At 32.8% G+C, this 27,458-nt stretch overlaps 3 protein-coding genes across 9 annotated transcripts in view; 2 read left to right on the top strand and 1 right to left on the bottom strand.

Annotated features, from left to right (window-relative positions):
• LOC141448804 (tyrosine-protein phosphatase non-receptor type 11-like) overlaps positions 1–20,944 on the top strand; it is a 35,209-nt gene extending 14,265 nt beyond the window's left edge. For 2 of the 4 annotated variants that reach the window (XM_074117475.1, XM_074117477.1), the window contains 10 exons: positions 15,617–15,779; positions 15,880–16,056; positions 17,242–17,389; positions 17,487–17,566; positions 17,749–17,889; positions 18,021–18,182; positions 18,271–18,454; positions 18,633–18,784; positions 18,879–18,991; positions 19,617–20,944. In XM_074117475.1, coding sequence (XP_073973576.1) covers positions 15,617–15,779; positions 15,880–16,056; positions 17,242–17,389; positions 17,487–17,566; positions 17,749–17,889; positions 18,021–18,182; positions 18,271–18,454; positions 18,633–18,784; positions 18,879–18,991; positions 19,617–19,713 — 1,417 coding nt within the window. In that variant the 3' untranslated portion in view covers positions 19,714–20,944. Of the gene's footprint in view, positions 1–4,646; positions 4,865–15,616; positions 15,780–15,879; positions 16,057–17,241; positions 17,390–17,486; positions 17,567–17,748; positions 17,890–18,020; positions 18,183–18,270; positions 18,455–18,632; positions 18,785–18,878; positions 18,992–19,616 lie in introns of those variants that run through there. The other 2 variants (XM_074117479.1, XM_074117478.1) reach the window with 2 other exon arrangements.
• On the bottom strand, positions 727–22,823 carry LOC141448809 (uncharacterized). 2 transcript variants are annotated; one of them, XM_074117489.1, is made up of 4 exons: positions 22,540–22,823; positions 22,257–22,357; positions 4,269–4,390; positions 727–1,296 (listed from the first exon to the last, which is right to left on the bottom strand). In XM_074117489.1, the coding sequence occupies exons 2-4, from the start codon at positions 22,299–22,301 to the stop codon at positions 1,095–1,097; spliced, it is 369 nt and encodes a 122-aa protein (XP_073973590.1). In that variant the 5' UTR covers positions 22,302–22,357; positions 22,540–22,823; the 3' UTR covers positions 727–1,094. The 2 variants fall into 2 exon arrangements, 1 of the variants encoding a protein (XP_073973590.1); XR_012455223.1 differs by lacking the exons at positions 22,257–22,357; positions 22,540–22,823 and adding an exon at positions 4,527–4,663.
• On the top strand, positions 21,446–27,458 carry LOC141448808 (actin-binding Rho-activating protein-like). 3 transcript variants are annotated; one of them, XM_074117486.1, is made up of 5 exons: positions 21,446–21,465; positions 24,194–24,403; positions 25,202–25,409; positions 25,912–26,004; positions 27,150–27,458. In XM_074117486.1, the coding sequence occupies exons 1-5, from the start codon at positions 21,446–21,448 to the stop codon at positions 27,279–27,281; spliced, it is 663 nt and encodes a 220-aa protein (XP_073973587.1). In that variant the 3' UTR covers positions 27,282–27,458. The 3 variants fall into 3 exon arrangements, with proteins under 3 accessions (XP_073973587.1, XP_073973588.1, XP_073973589.1); XM_074117487.1 differs by lacking the exon at positions 21,446–21,465 and adding an exon at positions 21,522–21,601; XM_074117488.1 differs by lacking the exon at positions 21,446–21,465 and adding an exon at positions 23,185–23,327.

Genomic DNA, 27,458 nt, shown 5'->3' with positions numbered 1-27,458 from the left:
TTTAGTATAAATTAGTTTTGACGTGCCTCGCCTTGTTTTTCCTACTTAATTTTTGCTAAATTATTTCTACACTTCATTTCAAACTCTTATGTAAGAGACAAGAGCGGGATGATTCATGATTGTTAAATTGACGGCAGTTATTACATAAAAATGTAAATTTATTTTCTAGTAACCCATCATTGGTTTATTTTTTTTTTATTTTACGAGAAATATCTGTTAAAAAAATAAAGTGCCAGTAAATCCAATTAATTTTCTATCTTTAGATATGTTGCCAAGAATTGCCAGAGGAAATATCATAATTTTTATTAATCAAGATGTGCTTTATTAATTAAAAAAAAAAGCACAAAATGTTTTTGTACAGAAAACTAAAGAAAAATAAAATATAAGTTTTATATCAGTAGTTTTCAATATTGCTTATATTGTCTAAGAGTGTAGGAGTTTTGAGCTAAAATGACTTCATCTTCAGCGTACATTAATGTTTTGCCATTTAATTTTTGTTTTTCCTGCAACACCGTTTAAGCCAGTTATCGATAACATTAGAGTAACAAAGAATAAAATTGGATTCAGCTAGCACCTCTACTTTTAGGCCATTTTCGTTTGAAAGAACTCTGTCCGACTATTTTTCATTTACGTAGCGGATGAATTATGTAATAATACAACTCTGAAATTGATAGCTAATCGGCGAAGCAGAAGGAAAAAAAAAATTAGAAACCATCCAAAAGTTGCTTAACTTTGAATATCAGTGTCTTTCAGATATTTCACTGAATATAAATTTTATTGAATAAAATAATCATTTTTCTATTATTCTATTTTTAACAATGTACAGTAAGTTTGAGACCGCAAAACTTCTCATCGGGTAGAGTAAGAAAATGTGTACACATTTAAGTTATATTTCATAATCACACAGTTTTGGTAAATGGGTTATCGAGTTTTCACATTCATTAAGTGTTAAGTTCTTAAAAAGTTACTTTTTTAATTACTAATTACGGCAGAGTTAATTTTTTTTTAAGCAGCTCAGTAGTGATTCTAATCACGTTATTACATTCATTTTAGTGTTTTGCTTATGTACAGCTGAATTCATTGTTTACTTAGGATCAAACCTGAGCAAGCGATGTAGGTTTGTTATTATTAATTCGTTGAACGAGATAGGGAAGTTGAAGTTTGCTAGAAGTCACGGGCAAACGTGCTAAGAATGGAGGTTGTTGTCTCGGCTTCGCCAAGGTAGTTCCCAGACGATCAAGGCTCTTGTCTAACTGCCTGTCTCTCTTTGTATCCGCTTTCCGGCCTACACATGGTCTGTATTAAAAAAAAAAAAAGAAAAATTTTTACTGTTTCCCTTTTGATACTGGCGGTAGTATTGGTTTCATTTCAGATATTGTTAATAATTTCTCGCTGGAAGTGCGTCTATTGAGTAAGCTAAATTTCTGGTCAGAAATTATACCAACCCAATCTACAATTTTTCTTAATGTTACCACTTATTTAGAATACCTTCAAACTGAGTGATGAAGGAATTCTGTAAAAAGTAATATGTCGTATTAATTTGTTGGTCCTAAGGAAGGCACCTAACTTGAAAACGTGGGGTTTGTTCTTTTTAACAAGGTCATTGCAATTAAAATTACGTTTTTCAAAATCTACACTTCAGGTTAGATAGAAAAAGATTATATTAGACCCTTGGGAATAGTAGTAAGACAAAGTCTTGCGAGTGTATCCATTAGAGTTATTAAAGCGTAACTTATGTAGAAGACATAAGTTCAAATAACCCCGCATTTGCCTGTTAAAACTGTCGATCTGAATCTTTTTTCCAATGATTTTTCTCAAAAAACTGCTGCAATAATTTCCTTTGAAGTTGGAAAGCTCATTGCACCCATACAGATCTAGAGGTTTCTCCAAGAAAATAGTTCTTAAGATGATTCAGAGGTTGGTGGAGTTACGAGGGTCGTTTGAAAAGTCCGTGCAAAGTCAGAGAGATAGCACCACTGGCGCCGTATCGAGGTTATGTTTAGTTAGTAGCATCTCTTGGAAGAATACACACCAAGTTTCAGCCAGATCGGTCTATTTCTTTGTGTTTGGCATTCGTTTGAATCGAGGAAGTCGAGTGATTTTCAAAAAATGGACGAAAAAGAATTTCGTGTGTTGATTAAACACTACTTTATGAAAGGCAAAACGCCTCAGGAGACTAAAGAGAAGCTTGATAAACATTATGGTGACTCTGCACCTTCGATTAGAACAGTTTATAAGTGGTTTCAAAATTTTTGGAGTGGCCATATGGGCACAAGTGGCGATGAACGTTCTGGACGCCCTGTTGAGGTTACTACTCCAGAAATCATTGATAAAATCCATGATATGGTGATGGATGACAGAAGAGTGAAGGTGCGTGAGATTGCTAGTGCTATGGGCATCTCGAATGAACGGGTACATAATATTTTGCATCAACATTTGGACATGACAAAGCTATCCGCAAGATGGGTGCCGCGATTGCTCACGCTTGACCAAAAACGAAATCGTGTAAGGACGGTTTGCAGCTGTTCCAGAAGAATCCGCAGGACTTTAAGCGTCGTTTCGTCACTGTGGATGAAACATAGATACATCACTACACTCCTGAGACCAAAGAACAATCTACTCGTAAACAATGGGTTACCAAGGGGGAATCTGCGCCAAAAAAAGGCGAAGACCGTTCCTTCGGCCGGAAAGATTATGGCGACTATCTTCGCAAGGAATAATCCTCATCGACTATCTGGAAAAGGGTAAAACTATTACAGGTGCATATTATTCATCGTTATTGGACCGTTTGAAAACCGAGCTGCAAGAAAAACGCCCACGATTGACCCACAAAAAAGTCCTTTTCCATCACGACAACGCACCTGCTCACACCTCAGCAGTTGTGGTCGCAAAATTAATGGAAATAGGGTTCCAACTCGTTTCACATCCCCCCTATTCTCCAGACTTGGCTCCCTCGGACTACTATTTGTTCCCCAATATGAAGAAATGGCTGGCGGGAAAAAGATTTTATTCAAACGAGGAGGTGATTGCAGAAACGAATGGCTATTTTTCAGACTTGGACAAATCCTATTATTCGGAAGGGATCAACAAACTTGAGCAGCGTTGGACGAAGTGTATAAGCCTAAAAGGAGACTATGTTGAAAAATAAAAAAGGTTTACCTCAAAAAATTAAGTAGTTTTTATTTTTGCACGGACTTTTCAAACGACCCTCGTAAATTCGCCCCCGTTATAATATTCCTTAATAATAGCAAGTCAATATGTGAGACAAATTTCGAACTTGTTGAAAATCAGACAACTGGAATTGCCATACAATTTATGTAGCAAGTTTGTAGCATCTGCCCCAAGACACCTGATCAATAGTTGGTCGTTAAGCTGGAAAATTGGCATTATTTAAGAGTAATGGTAAAAAGAACTATTGTTTGGTAAAAGTATTATTTAACTTACTTAATTAAATCATTTCCTACTAATATTGCAGATGTAATTTACTGCACTTAAATAGATCATTAGAGGGAAGCCTAATCCACTTTTTCCTCTGAGGAACGTCCTGGGAGTGTGTTTTGAATGAAAGTTATCTACATGTGAGCAACGGGGATATGATGAAAATTTGGAATATAAGAAACAGGCGTGCTAAATTCAACGGTATGAAGTTATTCTTTTTTAAAGGTTGTTTATATTTCTTGATGTAAATATTAAAAATTCAATAAATACCATTTGTTACCAACGTCCCTTTTCCTAAATACGTATGAAAATTCAAATTACACAATTAATTGAAAATATTTGCGAATTAAAAGTAAGCATTCTTGATTTAACTTAAGTTGGGTGATCTCCAAAATAAAAATTAAGTATTTTAGTATTGTGTATTTTTCCGAGTTGTCGACGATGCTTATAAGTAAATGGTTTATACTTATAAGTATAATCTGCAGCATTTTTTCGGTCAAATTTGTTTTCTATGTTTTATATTTGGTTTACTCTTTTCAACCAAAACTTTTATTTTAAACTGACTGTATATAAGTCTGATCATAGCTCAAAACAGAGACTCAAAGATAGTGTAAATTCGATATTTCTTTTAACTACCGCCAAAACTTTTTTATAAAGTTTTAATTAAAATCGAACAGCCAAAAGTGCAGTTTTTCTATATTTTATCGAAACGGCTCCTGTGAGTTGCTTTAAACGCACTGATCAGATTCATTTAGATCTATTACTTTTACATCAAACTCTTTTCTAGAAAATTTCATTTTATAAACTTCAGGCGAAAAGAAAGTACTTACACTTTAAATGCCAGTTTAGAGTGTATGGATGATGTATTTATTGTCGTCGTGCTTGCTAAAATTTTGTTTCGTACAACATGGATGGTGATGAAAATTGAACTCGATCGCAACACTTCCAGGTTCTGAGAAATAAAAAAAGAAACTAATTTTATTGAAAAATGTTATAGATACAATTGCGCTAAACTTCTAAAACCGCGTACTAAAGTGGAGAATCTAATACAATGATTTATCCACATTTACTTAATTTGAAATAATTACAATATTATTTAAATAAAGGCAGAGATGCAATATTCCCTCCTCCCCCCAGAAAGTGAAGGCAAACAGATAAAGGGGGGAGAATGCAGTTTTAGTTAAGTAAAACAATGTTACATGCAGGCAGTAAGCGTATAATCGTTTGTGAACCGGTGGTGTGCACACCGTCAGTCAGTCAGTTAGTTTGCTGAGGTCGGTATGCGGCTGCGCCCTGGATTTAGGCCGGTATGCGAGCGTAGAGGCTCCTTGTTGCTAGCGCTAGAACGTGAACTGGTGCTACCTGCTGCCGGCATCATTATCAGTACCGCAATTAAGGAGATACGTAAGGCACTAGTGTTATGTCAGTAAGTGGATTTTCTTTCGGATTTTTTTTTTTTACATAAATTTTATTGATTTTGTTAATTATTTTGAAGCCTTTTAGACATTGTTTTGTTCATTAAATGATGATGTCTAATGAACTCTGATATTATTTGCATCAGATATATTGTATGAAATTTCATTGACAGAAAGGACTCGCTCTTCTTTGGATCTGAGTTGTGCATAATTACTCCTTTTCTTAATTTTTTGTGTACTCTCACCTTGATTTCGAATTTTTATGTGAATTACTTGCTTTGAGGTTACCTGATTGCCAAAAATTATTTTTAAATTTTGTTGAGGTGTGGGTAATATCAATACAAATCAAAAAAAAGAAAATAAGAGAAAACTCATTTTTGTCTTTAGGAGGAAAACAACTAGGTCTTGACTATAAACAGTTTCCCCGTATTTCATTTATACCGTATTTCTGACGGGTATTTAGCCGCGTTTCATCTATCGTCAAAAGTAGATTAATAAATCTGGTGTTAAGATTTCCACTTCACTTATGTTTCCTTCTCGCACTAAACTTTTTCTAGTATAAAAATAAAATCAATATTTTACACCCCATTTTCAATTTAAAATTCTATACACGCTACATGTTGTCCGCCACATTTACTTGGAACTTTTTTCCTGAAAGCTTCATTCAATCAGGATTCTTACGAGGGAACGAAGTAAAACTTCCCTCTAGAGTGTAATTTCTGAATATCCTCTATTTTAGCACCTGCATAATTATTCATGAATGTCATTTATAATGTGTCCAAAATTTGTAGTTGGAAGTGTCCTATCATCTGAAGTCTAGGTTTTTTTTTCTGAGAGTTTTCCAAAGGGTTATTTTAAATTTGGTACACAAATAATGAGAATGCATCACAATAAAAATTGTATAACGTTAGTCAACCACTTTGGATTGAATCTTTTTGCAGATCTTTGATCTTTTTAGTGGAATCAAAAAATGTGTCACTTTTTGTCAATTATAACTTGTTATTGTAGCAATGATGGATAATATAGAAGTCGCCTTACATTTCAATACATTCATTCATTCATTACATCGCCTTACGTTCAAGTAAAGTTGCTAGAAAATTGAACTAGAAAGAGAATATGATTGCTCGCTCCCATGATTTAGGAACAAAATGGAGTGTACGATTTATGAAAATAATTTGTTCTTCAGTTATGCAATCTCTACCTCTGTATCTATGAGAGAAGCAGGTTGCTTTTGTCCGTAAAAAATAAGGTCGAAGCAACGGTATTGTTATCAGGAATCTAGCGAAGAAATCTTCCACTGACCCATATATTCTCAGCGTATAAATGTGGTTTATGTTTGCTGTTCAGTAAATTAATAATTTGTAAAAAAAATGATGTGTGGTAGCATTTGCCTTGAAAGAAGTGTGTAATTCTTTACACCATATATCTCAAATATTTTAAGGTCTTCCGGCAGAAATAAAGGTACCTAGAAATCATGTATGTTTGGAGTACCAGCCACAAAAGTAGTGAGAAATTTGTTAAAGAGAAACACACATGACGTAAGGTTGCAGTCAGTTTGCTTTTGTCCTTATGTAGTAGTGAAGTGGAGGCATGAGTAGGTGGCCAGTCATTGTTATACAAGTGGCTTACTAATCTTTGATATTCACTCTTACTAGGAAATGGCTGGGCTTTAAAAGTAATTATTATTTACAGTGTGATTCAATCATTTCACTGTTATCTTAATTTAATGACAGAAATAGTATTTTGGCCCACCTCTGGCAGTGAATAAAGGCACACAAAAATTCATATCTACGTCAGAAATAGTCAAAAATTTGGTTTTAAGAAAAAGTAAAGACTGTAGTCAGTCAATTGAAACAAAATGAACGAGTTAGATGCGTAACTCAGTTTGACTTAGAACTTCTGGGTTTCTGAAAAAATTGCTGCAGCAGATCTGCGCTTGTGACGGCACTATGAACCAGCGCACTTTCTTGGCTCATTGACATTTTCAGCCATGACATGTCCCGTGAAACTGAAAAACTCCTTCAAAACTACTGAACTCCCAGGAATTGGTAACATCTTTTCATATAACTGAAGCTACAAGTTGTAAATTTAGCATCTTTGATAAAATACCTGTTTTCACAATGCAGAGTACTTTGTTTTTAATCGATTTGTTTCCTTAAATTTTAACAGAACAGAGTTTTAACCAATTCGAAAAGATAGCTCATTGAATTTGAAACTTCTTTAAAATAGATTTCCGACAGTTGCGATCACTCTTATTTTGATTTCTTTCAGGTTGCCCTTGAGGGAAAGACTACTCTTTTATCATTACACTTTCTTCTTGTCTTTTTTGTTTGATCGCCCATTGATTTTTTAAGCAGATGCTTTGTTTAGATGAAAATTTAGGAATTTTCTAATATATTTTTGAAAAAATCAGTTTTAGTTATTGTTTCTTGTTAATAAGCGAATTGTTCGTAATTTAAATCATACATACTAATCACATGTAGGGTGAAGGGACCAGTAATTGACTGGGCACCAGTAATTGACATACCAGAAATAAACTGGTATTATAAGGGATATGAGCCGTTTTTAGTGGTGATTCTTTCAATTTCGTTATTGAGAAGCCTTTGGGCAGCAGTTCCAGAAAAATATTAATTATTGGAAGGTTCCTTGGTATCAGTGGAAGGTTATTTGTGTTAAAAGTTCAAAATCAAGGAAAAAACAAGCCGTTGCTAAGGAGGATTGATAAGAAAATAATTTTTCTTTTTTCTTATTTTTCGCTTATTTGTTCATATATTCGTGTGGTTATCAATGTTCTGTTATAATTAGTATTACTTGTAGCTTTAATTTATGTAGTTTTTTTTTTAGTTATAAGAAGCATTGAGGATTAAAATGGGGCTGTCAATCACTGGTCCTTGAAACGGCAATCTGCCCAGTAATTGACATGTATGTCAATTACTAGTCCTACAGCTTTTTTGTTTGAGACCAGTGATTGACTTCCTGGGAAAATGGTAAGATAGGTTGATAAATTTTATTATAATTAAAAATTCAATCATTGTAAAATAAAATCATTGATAAAAATCGGCAAAATAAATAGTAAAACTTCCAACAAAATATGTTTAAATTAATGAATTAGCAAATGTACGCCTTATTTCAAGAGGGCATGCAGAATGATTATTCTGTAGAGAACAACAATGTATGAACAACAAACTGGAATAATCGTGATCGCCGAACAGCTTCACGAGGCCTACGTGACTAATAAAAACGACGCCCACGTAACGGAGTTGGAAAATCTCTCATTCTCCCTCAGTTTTGGGTCCTAGCCACATGACAAAGAAGAAAGGGAGGAAATGGCTGAACCATAGAATTCCATCAAAGGAAACGGCCAGGGGAAAAATGAAGCTCCCTCAAGAGAAGTACCAGGTGCGAAATCAAACATACGTGGAGAGTTGGTGACTTTGTGATTTTACACAATAATAACATAAAAAAGATTGTAAGATCTATTGTATTTACTAATTGACAGACATGTTGACCGAAGACGAATATATAGCATCCCATAGGCTAAATAGGCTAAACTGTATTAAAAAAAAATGAAATCGGTATGAAAACCATTTTTAATCCCCAAAGTCGTGAAGGTTGGATCGCCCTGTACTACTTTATGGAGAACGTTACCAATTTAATAAAACCGTTAATTCGTGAGGTTTTCAAATGGCTTGTGATTTCAAGTGGCTAATTATCAATTACATGAGATATATTATGATGTTCATTTCCTATGTATTCCGAAAGAATATTTTGTTTTTTCATTCATTTTTTCTTTTATGGTGTGCCTATTTTAATAACACATATTTTTGTCAATTGGTTACCTAGTTATGTGAATATCAGTGGTTTATTTGTAGGATGTGTATTTTAATACCTATTCTTTCCAAGTTAAAGAGTCAATAACAGATATATATTTTTTAATCTAGTTTTATTTTTCATTGACGTTTCATTTATTTATTACTGTTATAAGTGCGAATGCTTACAACCTGTGGCGGGACGCGAGGAACGTGCACACAATGTATAATATACATGTGCCCAAGAGGTAACTCAGTAATAATAAACAATAAAATACTGAATAGATGCAGAAAGTAAGAATGAATTACATTCAGATAGTTTGGTTTCGAAGCAAATGACACTGGCAGCACAGATTGTGGAAAATATTAGCGAAGCGCTCCAAAAGAAGGGAAGCGTAGGAGAAATTTGGTTCACTAGAAAGCACCAACAACTCGAACACAAAGTCGCGTAGTTGCGATCGGTAGCAGCGTTATAGGCGGAATGAATAAAACAAGGATGTGACCACATAGTCTAATCGGAAGTAGAGTTTGGTAAAGTGAGAACCAAAAAAGTTCCCAAAAAAAAAGGTTTAAGTAACAAAATATTTAGCGGAAACTTGAAAGGATAAGAGAGCGGAAGGGTTGAGAGAAAGAGATAAAAGCGAGCCGACAGACATTGTGTACGATCTAACAAGCATGTTAGCTAATATCGCCTTGGTACTATTGAAAGAAAGGGCTGTTCTTCAAATTTCCTGTCTTGGTTTAGATTTAATTAAAACTGTCCGGTAGGACAGTTGTGTAAGGGTTGATCGTCAAAAACTGCATGAAAAAGAGTAACGATGAAAAAATATTAGATTATTTAGGTTTGCCTATTTAAGAACTGATTGTAATTAATTATGAATAAGACTGATTTTTGTTATAAATCCAATTGAAAAAGTGATTTAAGTGATTTATTTAGATTTAAAAGTGATTTTGAATGCATACCTTATGTCATTTCATGAATATATTTGTATGTCAATTACTGGTCCCACTCCATGTCAAACACTAGTTCCACCGAAAATTCGGTATGTCAATTACTGGGTCATTGACATACTTACAAATAAAGTCATTTTTGGTTGACATAAAGATCGAATTTACTGCATTTAAAATATTAATAAAATAAAGTACATCCTACTGGAGCGGTACAATTTTACAACCTACACCTGGAGCCAAAATAACGGAAGTTATTCTATCTTAAACTCGAATTTTTTCTTAAGCAGTCAATTACTGGTCCCTTCACCCTATACCACATATTGCATACACATAAGTTACAAAGAAGGTTTTAAAGAAAAAAAATTAAAATATAGGAAGTTCTGATTGTAGGCTTCAGAAGTAATTGTAAGAATGCAACACAGAGAGACTGGATTGTGAGTTAAGTCTATCTTCTATTTAAGGGAAAGAACTGTAATTAATGATGGATCTAAGTACCAATAGAATAAATACCTCCATTTTTTTGCATAGCCTCAAGGTTTCCAAAAAAAAAAATGGGCATCGAAACGTTCTCGAAACACATTTTTTTTTACAATAACAAGAAAATTCTTTAAAGGAAAGTAAAAAATGAATATCATTGTATATAGTTCACTTAATAGAAGCCTTTTACATTTCAAGAGAACTTTATCACTCAGCTGTAATTAACTTAATGAAGTGAACATTTTAAATTATGTGAACATATATTTTATATACCTGTAAGTGTTAGAATACAAAGAAATCTTGTTGTTACCAATCTTTTGGTTTGTGTAAACTTTAAGGAAAGTTATTCCTTGTATATTGTACAATCAGCAGCCATGAGAATAAAGGCTTGCAGTCAATTTCTTCTCTCTTTGTGAATAAAGTGTAACGTCGGCAACGAATGTTCAGAATTTTCAGTTTTAGTCCTGTTGGAGATGTATATTATTTTTCTGACTTTTGAAACAATCTCTAATAAAGAATATTACATCAAGAATTATTGAAATAGGTTTTTAGACTGAAGAAACTATATGACTCTGAGAATCTAAGGTTTTAAGTTAGAGGTGTGAGGTGTTGGTTGCTGAACTAGAGTTAGCTGCATTATTTGGTGGAAACCACATGTGTGAGGGAAGTTTCGTTATTGTGATTAGAATAAGTAAAAAACGAGTGACCACATTTATCTCGTTGCTTTGCTTTAATCAATTACTTCTCTGCTAAATAAAACGTTTAACCTTCGGCAATACAAATCTGAAAGAAGTTTGAACTAGGAAATTCAAAGTTTATGTGCAAAACTGAGTGGTGACCAAGAAATGAAGACAAATTTTAACAAACTGGTAGACCACATGAGTATGTATGTGACATTAAATTAGTTATAGCAAGTATCTCTATTTGGGGAAAGAAGGGCAGAAGGAAGGTAACCTTGACATGCGCAGTATTGTCTTTGATTATTAACTTGCTATTGTTTTACTTCCATTTTAACTTCCTACTTCAAATTTGTAAATTAATTTTAGTTTTATTTGCATTCAATATGAATTGTTCAGTGTTTTGAATAAATAATGGAATAAGCTTACATTATGGGTATTTCTTCCACCTTTGTCCTAAATTGAATTTCAGACAGATTGCCCTTGATAAATTTGTTCATTTTGTGGTCATCGACCGGTTTAATTCGCCCACTACCTAAAATTTTTGTATACAGCTAAAATTGTCCAACCACCTATTTAAATGTAAATGTTTTACTTAATGCTCACTGCTGGATAGAAGAACGAGTAGGCTTTCAATATTACCTTGGACAAGCTTCATTCATTCAACCATAACTAAAAGAGACAGAATTTCGAGTTGATAAACACTCGATTTTTTCTTATATCCATATAATTGATAGATTTGTGCAAAAACGGAATGTTGGCTGGCTCTACGTTTAGTAGAGATGAACAAATGTTTCAAGGGATAAATGTCCTCTTAACCTTTAATTCATTCAGCAGTTTGCTTCTGCCCTACAAAAAACAATAAACTATATGGAAGTTTTTGTAATTATCATTAACTAAGTGATAAGTTTTGAAAATTGAAGGTGGCAGAAGTTTTCAGTGTTTTGAACACTAAAGGAAACTCAACAGCTTACGTCTCCTAAATAAAGTAAACCCATAAAATTGAGGCTACTTCTTGAAGATGAGCTACATAAAAATACTCAACACAATCGGAAGATTAATGACAACAATAATATTGTTTATCTTTTGGTTAAAGATGATCTTCTGTATCTGTTAGGGGGCATTTATTCCTTGTATGTACAGCGAACATTCCGCTTTTGAATAAATGCATTTATAATATACTGATATATGCGAGAAATAATGTACTTCTCGAAGTATTTCTCTTGTGGTTGAATGAAGCTTGTTCAAGGCAGTACTGCAGTGTTCTTCGTTTTAGCAGTAAGTATCAAGATTATTATTTTTGCTCGGAGAATCGATTGAAGTTGGTCGATTTCAGGTAGTCACTGTGTACTTGGGATGTGATGAGTTACATAATCCGTGATACACCATTAGATTAAAAATAAAATGCCATGAGCCACAATACGAGGGTAGTAAAGCTGATATGCCTTATGGTGCTAGCTGGATCGAAAATTAACTATATAAGATTTATCTGACACTGTACAATGCAAAAAGAAGCATTCCTTTTTTTGCAAACAGTTTTCAAGTCATTTACCAGTTTGTCGTTTCTTGACCCGATCTGGCACATTGCAACCGGTCATATTGTGCGCATCTGCTGAGAAGCATGGCGCGTAAAATTCAGAAATGTCAAGGACAGGTGGCAGTTTAACAAAAAAAAAAAAAAAATTTGCGTTCAAAGTTTAAAGAAAATCTTTTCCTCAGCTTTCACGAATTTTGATAAATAGAATCCTGCTCATACAGCGACATTTGAATAATAATTTAACCTTAGGATTCCAGGGATTGTTTTAGTTGATAAAATACATTATTTTAATTGTTTATCAGTATTTTGTAGTTGATTGATCATAGATTTTTTTATTAATGTAGAACTTTGTAGAAAAATACTAAAACGATACAACTCCTTCATAACTTTCCAAAAATTAGGTTGTCAGTAAAAAGGTTTTAAAATAATTGTACTTTAGGAATGAAGTTTAAAAATTCTTTGTAGATAGCGCTATAAAATCGAGAGAAAAGAAAGTGAAAAAGCATTTTCGTTCAATTTTGCCGAAATTTGTATATTTAAATACGGTCATATTTGGGACCGTATAATTTCACTGAGCATCAGCATGCTGCCGTCGCAGATGGCTCGCTGCTCACTCGTCATCGGGAACACTATCGGCAGTACCAAACCTTGTTCGAATTGATAAGGGAGACGAAAAATTTGGTATTATTCCAATTTCTGGCATAGGAAGAAATAGTTGAGGTCGCATAAGCAAGATAAGATATGCTCAGAAAGAGATCATGTGTGACCCATTATTCATTGGGAATTGCTGGAGAACACTGAGCTGCTCTGTTTTGCGAAGAACTCGGCCGTTTGGATGAGACGATTCTGCAGAAACACCCTAGTCGACGAGAAGAATTGCGGGCTTTTATCTCATCATTCATAGATGAATATAATTTTTGTGAAAGTTTAAACTTTTAATTGCGCATTTCTTTATTTACGGAACAATGTATTTAATTTACTACTTTAACTGCGTAATTTTTTCAGTAAAAAAGGCGAAGTGGGAGGTCATTTTATTGACAGACCTTGACATTCGATGTTCCTTAAAACTAACAAAATATGTCATATTTTTTTGCAAAAGAAGAATTTCCAGAATTTGATATAATATTGTATTTTATATTACCAGTCCTGAAGAATTTATACGACTTAAGTCTCAAGGTTATCATTTCGATCAAATGACATTTAATGCTTCTTTTTCTTTTTATTTTTTTGTTAAAATTCTTTATAAGATGAGATAGAGTGTTTATGGCTTTTGAACAGAAAATTGTTTCATATCATAAAAAGAGAAATCGCATACCTTTTTAATTTTTGTCAAGTTATGTTAATACTTGACTAAATTTTCTGCTAAGACTGTTGCGGTCCCCTTAGATATTTTTATTCACGCTTTGAATAATAATAATATGGGTGAGTGGTGATACAGAATGAATCTCTGAGGTTCAATAAGTCGTACTTCTGTGCTCATCAAGCTGTTTTATCTTGAGTGTTTGTTAGAAATGTTAGATTGTATTACTCGCAGAGTGAAAAGCGCCCAGGCTAATACACTTCTCCTTTTGGTGATAGTTATAGTAACTATAGCTTGTTATAGAAACTCTTTTCATCAGCATTTATTTCCAACGTTTTGTCCAGATAATTGAATTTATGAGTTGGATTATCATTCCTCATAAATAACACTGACTATTTTTTGTCCAGCTGAATAAATTGAGTTATAATTATACGAGGGTCCTTTGAAAAGTCCGTGCAAAAATAAAAACTACTTAATTTTTTGGGGTAAACCTTTTTTATTTTTCAACATAGTCTCCTTTTAGGCTTATACACTTCGTCCAACGCTGCTCTAGTTTGTTGATCCCTTCCGAATAATAGGATTTGTCCAAGTCTGAAAAATAGCCATTCTTTTCTGCAATCACCTCCTCGTTTGAATAAAATCTTTTTCCCGCCAGCCATTTCTTCATATTGGGGAACAAATAGTAGTCCGAGGGAGCCAAGTCTGGAGAATAGGGGGGATGTGAAACGAGTTGGAACCCTATTTCCATTAATTTTGCGACCACAACTGCTGAGGTGTGAGCTGGTGCGTTGTCGTGATGGAAAAGGACTTTTTTGTGGGCCAATCGTGGGCGTTTTTCTTGCAGCTCGGTTTTCAAACGGTCCAATAACGATGAATAATATGCACCTGTAATAGTTTTACCCTTTTCCAGATAGTCGATGAGGATTATTCCTTGCGAAGATAGTCGCCATAATCTTTCCGGCCGAAGGAACGGTCTTCGCCTTTTTTTGGCGCAGATTCCCCCTTGGTAACCCATTGTTTACGAGTAGATTGTTCTTTGGTCTCAGGAGTGTAGTGATGTATCTATGTTTCATCCACAGTGACGAAACGACGCTTAAAGTCCTGCGGATTCTTCTGGAACAGCTGCAAACCGTCCTTGCAACACTTCACACGATTTCGTTTTTGGTCAAGCGTGAGCAATCGCGGCACCCATCTTGCGGATAGCTTTGTCATGTCCAAATGTTGATGCAAAATATTTTGTACCCGTTCATTCGAGATGCCCACAGCACTAGCAATCTCACGCACCTTCACTCTTCTGTCATCCATCACCATATCATGGATTTTATCAATGATTTCTGGAGTAGTAACCTCAACAGGGCGTCCAGAACGTTCAGCGTCACTTGTGCCCATATGGCCACTCCGAAAATTTTGAAACCACTTATAAACTGTTCTAATCGAAGGTGCAGAGTCACCATAATGTTTATCAAGCTTCTCTTTAGTCTCCTGAGGCGTTTTGCCTTTCATAAAGTAGTGTTTAATCAACACACGAAATTCTTTTTCGTCCATTTTTTGAAAATCACTCGACTTCCTCGATTCAAACGAATGCCAAACACAAAGAAATAGACCGATCTGGCTGAAACTTGGTGTGTATTCTTCCAAGAGATGCTACTAACTAATAACCTCGATACGCGCCAGTGGTGCTATCTCTCTGACTTTGCACGGACTTTTCAAACGACCCTCGTAATTGAAGAAAAAAGGCCACGTAGGAACAATTCAGAATGTTTTATATATGTATATATATATATATATATATATATATAACGGAAAATTTTCAGTTTAAAATCATAATACATTATCCAGTAAATCTAATAATCCTCTTTTGTTATTAGCTAATGTGTCCTTTAATGTTAAATAAGTAGTTTCATTCCCAGATGAAGCCTACAGCAATTAAACAATAATACTATCATGTGCTTCCATTTATTTTAAAATTTTCTGAATTGGGTAACTTCAGATTTATCATATCATGTTGACAGATGGTTCCATGGTCATTTATCTGGCAAGGAAGCTGAAAAATTGATTTTGGAAAAAGGAAAAAACGGAAGTTTCTTAGTGCGCGAATCACAGAGCAAACCTGGTGATTATGTCCTCTCGGTGAGAACTGAAGACAGAGTCACCCATGTTATGATTCGATGCCAAGTCAGTATCTTATTTGTAAATTATTTCTTTAATTTTTCTCTTATGATTAAAGCTCAGAATTAAAGAATATATCGTTTATTTAAAAAAAAAAAAAAAACAGGACAATAAATACGATGTTGGCGGAGGAGAAAAATTTCACAGTCTTACTGAGTTGATAGAATTTTACAAGAAAAACCCGATGGTGGAGACCAGTGGAACTGTAGTCCACTTGCGGCAGCCATTCAATGCCACCCGTATAAATGCTAGTGGTATAGATCATAGAGTGAGGGAACTCCAGGTAATATATATTTTTTTAATTCAACCCACATTTTTCCACTCCTTCACTTACTTCCATAATTTTTATTCATTAAGCAATAGTTGAGTAGGTCGTTGGTACTGATACATTTTTAAACCAGCGTAGGTTTAAAATATACTATACATTTGACTTGAAACAAAAGAAAATGTTTTCGATATTATTCTTGTTAACTTTTAATATAATTAATGTTAGTCCTCTTGTTAATACAGTTCACAGTATTTAAGGGAAAATATTATTAAACGGGGTGACACCCTAATCATTCATATTGAATTTATTGTTTGTTCTTACTTGAACATAGCAGAGAAGAAAAAGTGATTATTTTGAGCTTTAAGAATGAATATTTTGCTCGAATGATAGTAGGGTATTATTTTAACACTTCTCTTCTCTAGGTGTCACTAAATTAATGTACAATAACTTAACAATTCTAATTATGTGTGTTATATTGTATTTATGTTAAAAAAATGTTTGACTATTCTGTTTCATCACACTCTCCAAGATGGTCTGTTTCACCTACATTAAAAAATAAATAAAATGTTTAGAAGGCAAAATTACTAAATTCGCGGACGACTTGAAGTGAGAAGTAATGGCTTTTTTAAATTAAATGTAATGGCTCAGTTGTACAGTAACCACCTATTTATTTGTCGCGAAAAGGTTATAGAGAGACATTCACGAATTCTTACTTGAAAAAAATCTAGAATAAACACAGTCGGTTTTCATTCACAACAATTCTCAATACTCTAGTTTTTTAACATAAGATAGAACTTGCCGACAGCCCGCTGCCAGCTTAGATTACCGTCAGAACTAATTTTAGTAAAAAATATAATAACATATAATTCTAATAATAATATTTATACTCACTTAAATAATTGTAAAATATTATTCAATAATAATAAAAATAAAAAGAATGATGACGAAATCAAAATATTCACTTTTTTCTTAAGAGTTTAAGCATACGAGTATCTAGAATTGTATATTTCTAAATGGGAAACGTATTATTTGCTTGCAATATTTTAATAAAAACTTAATCCTAAAAAGAGTAAAATATTAAAATTGTTTTATGTCGTGTTTGCAGTGTATCTAAATGGTTGAACTTAAAATTGCCGACATTTTCTAGTAACATTTCAATTGCACAATAAAATCAATAAACCATTTATATTATTTATTTAGAAAGAAAACAGCCAATGGTCTGGAAAAGCTGGTTTCTGGGAGGAATTTGAATCCTTACAGCAACAGGAATGCAAACACCTATTCTCTCGTAAGGAAGGTCAAAGGCCAGAAAATAGGAACAAAAATAGATATAAGAATATTCTTCCATGTAAGCTTAATTTTTTTTAAAAAAAAGTTCGTATATTTAACACAATATTCATTTATAAATGGCTAACGTCTTGCCTCTGTTTCTAAATATTTTTCAGTCGACCATACGAGAGTTAAGTTAAAAGACACAGACCCTAACGAACCAGGATCTGATTATATCAATGCTAATTATATTAAGGTAATAGTACTACTTTTTTTAAATTACTAATTTTTATGAATTCATGGATATTCTCACACTCCTTGGCATTATGCTATCAAATTATTATATTATGCTATAAAAATTACACCTAGAAGATAACGAAATTATTTCTTTGGTAGTTAAAATCTAGATCCAATTCAATATCTGTTATTTTTTATTAGTGCGATGACGACCCGAACGGAAGGGTATATATTGCGACCCAAGGCTGTTTACCAAACACAGTTCTAGACTTCTGGACAATGATTTGGCAGCACAATACTAGAGTGATAGTCATGACTACGAAAGAGACAGAGAGAGGAAAAGTTAGATTTTTCTTACGATTTTTTGAAATGTTTGAATATTGTAAAAATGGTTTCTTAAAAAGTTAAAGATCAACAGAAACTTTAAGTTATATTATTATATAAATATATACATATATATGTATACTTTTTAGAATAAATGCGCAAGATACTGGCCGGACGAAGGAGAAACAGCTGAATATGGAATAGTTAAAGTATTTAATGCATCCCAGACATCAACGACTGATTATACTTTACGCGAATTACAAGTTACTGATGGTGTAGAAACAAAAAAAATTTACCATTATCATTTTCAGGTGTGCAGCACTAAATTATACTGTTCTAATCGCTCCCATTTATTATTGTAATAACTGTTTTCTCTCTCTTTTTTTTTTTTTTTTCTAGGGTTGGCCAGACCATGGAGTTCCTAATGATCCAGGTTGCGTGTTGAACTTCGTTCACGACGTAAACCAATGTCATGAGAGCACTGGGTACACCGGCCCAGTAGTTGTGCATTGTTCCGCAGGAATCGGACGCACGGGCACTTTCATTGTCATCCACATAATACTTAACCATATTAACACGCATGGTAAAGGCTCCTGCCCATTTTCATTTGTTTATATATATATATATATATATATATATACAATATATATAAAATAAATAAATAAAAAAAAAAATATACTATTCAAATTATATCTATTTATTATTATTATTTCTCTTCATATTTGTGTTTTAATGAATTCATAAATATTTCCTTATGATAGGTGTTGATTGCGAAATAGACATCCAAAGAACAATTCAAATGGTGCGTGCTCAGAGGTCTGGTATGGTGCAAACTGAAGCACAGTATAAATTTGTTTACTTGGCTGTGCAACATTATATGCAAACACTATCTCAAAGGATACTGGCCGAACAGGTATACAAATCTTCAGTCTACACTTTCTACGATATTTATACTGCTCATTTTATTAAAAAATCTGTACAAACTATGTTATTTCTTTCATCTGTAGAAGTGTTTACAAGCTGGTAGGGAATACACCAATATACGCTACTGTAATGATTCCCCAACGAATCCTCAAAATACGCAATGCAAGAAAACATCTGTAGATTCATTTTTACCCAGGTAACCATTAATTAAAAGAGTCAAGTTTATTTTTTGAAAGTCAATTTAAATAAACTTTGTTATTGAATAATAATCGACTGTGTAATTTTGAATATAAAAGTGAAGTTCTCAGAACAGTACTGAGGTACACAAAAATATTGACATAGGATAGCGATTATACGCTGCCTCAAGAAGGTGTATTGATATCACGCAAAGTGAAAGACAGCTTCCTTGAAAAACTAAATAGTTAAGTTTCCAAGGCCTTTAGAGCCTCGTGTAAGGAAATAGTGGCAAGAAAAGAGGCACCGTTTAAATGGGGCCTAAAGGTAATTAGGTGTGACATCTACTTTGAATCTACGTCAGGCTTTAACACTTTTGTTTTAAATTATAAATTAGCTGGCCGTTAGATTTTCTCTTGCTTGGAACTTCTTACAGCTCACCTTCCGATGTTGGAGAACGTTGCCCGGAACGGAGGCTGGTAATGCACTGAAAAAAGCTCCAGACTCCAATGACCTTTAATGTTGAATTGCCTTAAATTAAAAATAAAAAATAGCCTAATTTTGTGTATATTTTTTGTTCTACTAAAACTATGTATTAATGGTAATTTTAAAAAAAAAAGCTAATAGAAAATTTATGATTATTTCAGGCCGCCAGAAGATATGCCCAAGCAGATGTACGAGAACATTCCTGTTAAAGAACGTAGAATAAGTGTACCAACGCCACCTCCTAGACCCGCTAAGTGATCGTATGAGCTAATCGTTTTCCAGCGTTCTGTGCCTACCAGTATTTACATACTTAATTTTTATTTCTATTTCATTTATTTTTTGTTTTTAATCCTACAAAATGGTTCTTTCTTGTTATTACTTGTGGGAAACATCTATAAACGTGAGCTGTCCAATTATGGTATTAAATAAATATGTATATTTTTGTTGTTGAAAATTAAATCGATCAAAACACTTACTTGATGCAGACATCATTTTTGTGATATTGTGAACGAACATCTTATGAATCAAATCATGTGACAGTACATATCTGCTAGTTTACAGTCTTGATTAAGTACTGTAGCTTTGTATCCATCCACAATCCTTTCAGTTAATTTGTTTTTTTGTATGTACATTTATTTATTTTTATTTGTCCTGGACTTTAACAACAATTTTAGAAACCTGATACTTTTTTTTCTGATTTACCAAATTGTAGTCACTCACTTAAGACGTAGTGCTGCCACGTTTGCAAATTTATAATTGACTTTTTACAAAAATTCAGTATGATCTGCAGTGATTGTTTCTTTCTGTTAAATTGAAGTATTACTTCGTTTCGTAGAAATTTTTATTTGACAATAAATAAAATTATATGTATATAAATATAACTAGGTAGTATAAACTTATTACCGTGTCCGAATTTTTGTTTTACTTTAATTCAAATAAATAAATCATAAAATTTTAGAGAAAGATATATTTTGGCTTTAATACAAAAAAGTTGACGTGATCGCAATAGTTTCCTAGTAAGAGGAAGTAAAAGTAGGATAATGTAAACTGTAAAACGGGAATGCTTTCCTGTAGAGTCAGTTAAAAAGGTAAAATCTTCTGTTCTCCCACACCCTCACAATATAGATCTGCAGCGATTTATTTCTCTGGTTTAATGTTTAATGTTTCCTCTTCACTAGCCATAACTAAGACTGCTGGGAATAGGTTTACTTTTTTGTTTTTATTATTATTATTATTAAAAAGCGATAGAAAAAAAATGTTGATTTTTTTGTTTTTGTTTTAAAGCACTCGAAATTTTCATTTTATTTTCTTTATTGTAAATAAAGATTTAGTACAAAATAATTTTTAAAAAAGCTAAAGTGTGCTTCTTATACAAATAGTCTAAATGTGATATCTAGTGTTTTAGCTTGATCTAAACAAAAAAAAACAGAATGAAAAAAGTTATATTTTCAGCATTATATTGTTTTATATAACCTATTAAAATAAAAACGTTTAGCTTCACTCAAATTTAGCAATCTTTTTTTTTTTTTTATGTGATAAGATTTTATGAATTTAAGAAAGTGCTTTATTTGTGAGCTAGATAATATAAAAATATATTTAAAGTAAAAGAGGACTGAAAATAAAAATTCTGAGAAACAATTTTCTCATTTAATATTTCCTTAATGTTATTTTGTTCAACGCCAAAATCTTATAAATAAATAATTGCATGTTTTTCTTCAACAAAATTATATGATCTATTGTTAATGTTTTAAAAATGTATATAAAAAATTAAGAAAAAAAAAATCTTTATCTGTAAACCGTAAAAATACAGAAAAATTAAAAGAGGATATATATTTATGTTTTTAATTATATATATATATATAAATATACTGTGGAAAAATAAAATCATTGAAATAACAAAAACAAAAGAGCATTTTTTATTATTTATTCCATTTGTACAGGGAAAGTTACTCATGTGCACACTCTAGAATAACTTCCCCATTTCACAAAAATGTTCTCACAGTTAATGGAGTAAGTATTGTGTTTAAATTTCTATTAGTTTTTTACTTTAGTTGATTCTCTGCTTTGTAGAAAGGGTGTATGAACAAATGTGATTAGTATAACATAGTGATTTAAGTTAGCTTATGGTAAAATATTTTTAAATTTGGTAAGTAGATTATCATTAATGTAAAAGGTGCGTATATCTAATATCAAAAGCAATATTAATTGAATATCAACTGCCGAACAGTTTTTCGACAATACATCCAATGAATTACTACCGTCTTAGTCCTAAGTTAGATCCTCTTCTCATTTTCGCTTCATCACTCATCTCGTACTCTGTTTTTAGAGTTCTGTCTTCTTTCAAGCTTAATAAGTGCCTCAATTATTTTAGCTGTTTAAGCTCTAAAAACCTAAGTATGTTTTTTTTTAACTTTCAGTGAATTCCTAACGGCCACAATTCTCACTTTTTTATGTCTTTACCTGTTGATCACTTCTGTAGAATACTATATTTCATTTCTTCGAGTCCAGGATTCTGTTGTATACATTACCATTGTATGAAATATATAATACGCTTCTAAATTTAGTTTTGTTCCTCAGCGTGGAATTAAGAATCTTTAGAACTCGTTTTAATATTCTGAATATTTTGGTCACTTTTTAAAAGTTTTTTTAAAAAGATATTTGAGATTCAAGAAATTTTGTGTTTATTTTTTGAAGTTATCGTTACAATTAGTGATTTAATTAGCATATTTTCACTACGTTTCCAAAATAGACGTATAAATTTTAAATAAAATCGCTAAAATAAAACATTCAGACATACATACCTTGTTTTCCTGTTTATCTAAATCAGTCTGCGCTTGCTGGGACATGCACTTTCTTAGGTCTCTATGTTGAGAAACGACTGACGTGGATTCCGCATACAAGACTTGAAAATTGAGAACTAATGAAATGCTACTACTTGCTAGGTTGACTACTTGAAAGAAGATTAAAATTAAGACTGGCCAACACAGTACAAATATACAACGCACTAATGAAACCTATTTTAATTTAAGGCTGCAAGAAATACTATCCCAATCAATACAATATAATTCTTCGCTTAATAAATACCTTCCTAATTACGTCTCCAGCTGCATTATCCACGATGATCATAATTGATCGTTCATTCATCAATCAAGGGCTTGATATCTTGCTACAAAAAAAGTTGCATTCTTATTTCTTTAGTCATCCTAATCCATTAATTCATCAGCTCTCTTACTCTTTCGAACAATAGTTGTCGACGTCTGAAACGTTTCAGTCAAATAATACTTTTGGTCTTAAGAACTTCTCTTACGTGTCTGAGGTCAGCTGATATACTGTAGGTTTTTATGGCGCTGCAATTGAAAATTTCAAATAAATTAAACAAAAATTAAACTTTTGACTATCTGTCGGTTTCGGGCTTTAATCCTTCATCATCATTAATCAGTTTGGTATAGACATTTCGACTTAACTTAAGATTGCGTCTTGCTCTAGACTTGCAGAGGAAAGTTACATGATTAATGTACTATACCTTCCATGATGTATGAAAGATCAGGAATACAATAAACATCATGCTGCGACGGATAAAATCAAAAATATAATCCAGCACTGCGACAATTTGAAAAATTATATCTTTATTAAAGTTTTGAAGACATTGCAAAGCTGGGTAAATATAACTAGTTGGAAAAAAACTACCATATTGCTACTTAACAAACATAAGTTTGTGAATCTTTCATTTTCTGTATCAAGGGTGTCAAACTCAACCCATGGGCCACTTGGTGCAATAGGCAAGATTCCCGCGGGCCACATCATATTTACAAATTGTTCCTAGTTTTCCAATGTCTGGATTCAGGGACTGAGTACAGACAATCATCATTAAGGTAGATAGATGTTTATCAGTCAATTTTGATCTGCATGCCTTTTATTTAATTTCGTAGACGGAAATAGTTGCTCACACAAGACATGCTCCAAAAATAACTTAAAATTTGTACAGCAAACATTTTTGGATATTTGTCACCCAAATATGTTTTCATTTTGGGAATTCCTACTTCGTCTTTTAAAACCAAATCATTCTGCAATTCATTGAGAGTGGCAGACATATCGCTTCTAAACGTCGCCGGAAGTAGTCACTGCGTTGTCACATGTTCACTGGCCCCTAGGAAAGGCCCTGGGCCACTTGTGCATTCGTCTTCAAAAGTTAAAGAGTTAACAAGGAATTGTGTATACGGTATTGCCTCAATCTCCCTAAGCGCTATTTTATTCATAACAATTTTTTATGTTTTCATTTTATTTCAGTACGTCATGGGCCATAAAATATTACCACGGGGGCCGCATGCGGGCCGCAGGCCGCCAGTTTGACACCCCTGTTCTGTATATTCATATTTTTCCGACGTTCATACATATTAATTAATTAGGAGAGCTAATGAAAAGAAGTTTCGTAAAAATCGGACACTCCATTAGAGAAAAAATCTGTTTAATATTTTTTTTATTATTTTTAAGTTTTAATAGTTTTAAACAAAAAATTAAAACTGAAGATAACACACTTGTGGTTGCAAAAGTAGGTTCTATTTATAACTAAATGCGTTTTAGTAAGCAAGATTTGGCATTTTACCAATAAGAAAACCAATATTAAAAAAAAGAATACCTTTAGTTATTTTTTAATTGTTTTGAATGCTCACGTTGTTCGCGGACTTCATACAGTGAAAAAGTTACAATTAAATAATCTGTAAGTTGAATGCTTTTTTAGGTTCCCTGGCTTACAGCCAGCTATAATTATTGCCGCAGTCTACAGTTTCATTCATTGCTACCAAGGCAACATGTCAGGATTAGATAATATGATTGCAAAATTTAATGCCAAAGCACAAAGCCATCAGGATTCACAAAAACAGAACCCTTTTTCTGGATCATTCTCTGGAAAGAAGTTAAATACTAAACCTGGTCAAGAAAATTACGGCAGGTAATTAAAACATTGCTATTATAGCCTTATAGAGCTGGCTTGTTATAGTCTTCGTGCAAAGTAAATTTTCACTTGAAATTGAATTTATCAAGTACAACATAATGAGCGAATCTGTTGTATGGATTTACGGGTAGTTGATTTTCCCGAAAAATTAAACATTTACTAGCCCCTTGAATGCTTACTTCTAAATTTGAACGTTTACATGGGTAAATATTCATTTAAATGGATGATCAGATTACAACAGTTTTCGCGACTGAAACTATAGCTGCAAATGTAAAGATTATCTGCACAAAAATGAAAAGAAAAAAAATTGAAAATGTAATTTAAAAGTTTTTGAAACGCAATTTATTTTTTAAATATAAGATTGTGAGAAATAAACTGTGAGATTACATTTTTTCATAGATTTGTTTAGAAAAAGGAGGGTCCTGTTCTCGATGCAAAAAATATTTTTGGTCGAATTTTTAGGATACTTGGTAACTTATTTTTTCTTTTGACATCCAGAGGTTTTTTTTAGGCATTCAGACAACCGTAATTGCTCGCAGAAGATGTCAATTGAAAAAACGGTTCTATTTATCTCAATATATGTAGATAGTGTTTCAATAAAACTCAGTTAATGATTGACTCGAGCTGTGTAATATTTCATTGATTAATCTGCATCATTCATGATTTCGAATTACTGAACGACTCTCAAATCGAGTTGACATAACATTGGAACTTGACTTTTGGCGAGATATGTATTTCTTTATGCCTTTTTGAAAAACTGGTCAGTAATAGTAAGTAATCTACAGTTTTGTTTAGGCCTGTTGCCGGATCTAAGACAGAAAAAAGAGGCTTTCAAGCAAAATCTCATATTAATAAAGAAACTTTAGAATTATGTGAGACTATCTACGAACTAGCCTGCTACAACTTAGAATTAATGAAAAGAGAACAGGAAGAAAATGCTGATTTTGATGAAGTGATGATAGATGATGGCCCAGTTGTTGTTACTTTTGGAGATCTGTTTGAAGTAAGTATTTGAAAATTCACGAATTCACGGCAGAAACAAAAGCTTAATTTTTTAATTTATTATCCATTTTGGTAAGGCATGTAAGCTTTTAGCCTTTGGTAAGAATCCCATTTTAGGACTGGAACTCTTTTGGGGAGCAAATGGTCAGTCTTCTCAAGAGCCGATAGAAATATGAGGCCACTGCTCTGGAGTGGAACCTCTGTGGGGATGGAAAATCTAAGGCCTATCTGGGCGAAACAGAAAATGTCTAATTGTGTATCAATCAGAGATGATAAGGTTGCTTAGGCTTGTAGGTTTCGTCACGGCGCGTATAAATTTTGTGGCTTGACTTATGTAGCTCTTACAGATTGTTTAGAAATGTACAGGAGACCATGAATATATCTTTAAAAAAATACAACATATAGCTAGCACTAATTTATGATGCCTTTTTAAATTGCTGATTGATTAAAATTAAATGTTTAAATGACCAACACAGTTCATTTAAAAACCAAAAATGTCATAGGTGTATACAAGAATAAACAATAAAGTTGTGGGTCTTCTTCTGGCAGCTAAGAAAAAAGGCTTAGTGTTTTTTGAAAAAGAAATGTTATTTCAGGTAAGTCTGAATTAGGTATGCATTTAAAATCTTCTTTGAAAAACCTAGCTTTGAAATTTCTCTTATTTTTCCTTCAATAATGTAGATCCCTGAAAATAACTACATATTAAGTTACATTTTATTATTATTAAAAAATAGCTGTTTATTTTGTTATTCCAGTGATCATGTTATTATGATTTAATTTGTAAAATATGAGATTAAAAAGCCTCAACTATAGTAGTCAGAACTTTAAAGTAAGACGAGTAGTTAGGTTCTCCAAAATCCCTCACATTTTTAATTTATTCTATAATTAAATTATTCATGCGCAAGAGTAATTATTATTATTTTTAGAGTTGCCGGTGTTATTTTAGTATTTCTAGAAATCGTGGTTTCTTCAATAGTGGCATTAAAATATCTCCTAACTTTAAAAAAAATTGCAACTTAAAATCATTTAATTAATGTCATCCTCCTCTTCCTCACCGCCATCACATTTAGGATTATAATTTTTTAATTAGGATAGTGTCTCGTTAATTAGGATCTTTTAATTAGGATAGTACAAAGGTACCGTCTACATTTAGGACTATTGTTTTTTTTAAAAAAAGGTACTTTCTATTGTTACGGTGAGGTTACAGGTGGAATCTGATAGAGTGGCTGCGGCTGCTTGTATTTGAACCAACAAAACGGACATCGTGTTTCATACTGATTAACCACCCTGTGCGGAAGGCAGAATTTTCTCATCTGAAGTGCAGATATCTAGTTACTGTAATTATCCTAGCGCTGCACTCTTTCCTCAATGTTTTTGCCTTTTCTATTGCTTTCCAGACCCACTAACTTGGCCGGAACTGCCGAGTTTATATTAGGTGCATTCTTGGAAAATGCATGCTGAAAGCACGATGTTTAGGTTAATAATCACATTTCCCCTATGCTCCATTTAATAATAACTGCCTTAAAATCAGTTTACCATAAATCTATACATTCAGGCACTGGCACAGCACGTTCCTATCCTGCATTATACTATTATATTCACATCAACGCATCAAAATATATGTGTTGTTGGTCGCAATGAATTTAGCTACCTTGTGGCCCCTCCTTACATCTAAATCTTTGGAATTGAGATTACCTTAGAGTATATATTTTAGCATTTGATTAAACACTGTTTTCTACAGCGTAGAGATGATGATGAGCTGATAATGTTGAACAAACCAATTAAAGAAATTCGACAAATAATGAAAGAAGCCAGAGCAAAATCGCCAGTTACATCCATATCTCCATGCGGCAGTGATGATGAAAGTAATTGATGAAATTAAAATATTATTTATAAGATGAATAAAAAGAAGAACCAACTGAGCAATGTGACAACATTTAGGATTTATTAATCTGCTAATTTTGTCACCAGCTTTTATGTATTTGAATTTGTTATGCACGTTTCATTATTTAAGAATTGTAATAAAATAAAGCGCTATTTTTTCTATAAA

The sequence above is a fragment of the Rhodnius prolixus genome, unplaced genomic scaffold (assembly GCF_049639745.1).
Source record: "Rhodnius prolixus isolate KJV_2025 unplaced genomic scaffold, Rpr scaffold_2, whole genome shotgun sequence".
Lineage (NCBI taxonomy): Eukaryota > Metazoa > Arthropoda > Insecta > Hemiptera > Reduviidae > Rhodnius > Rhodnius prolixus.
The sequence above is the reverse complement of the archived record's forward strand: the minus strand, read 5'-3'. Positions and strand labels throughout refer to the sequence as shown.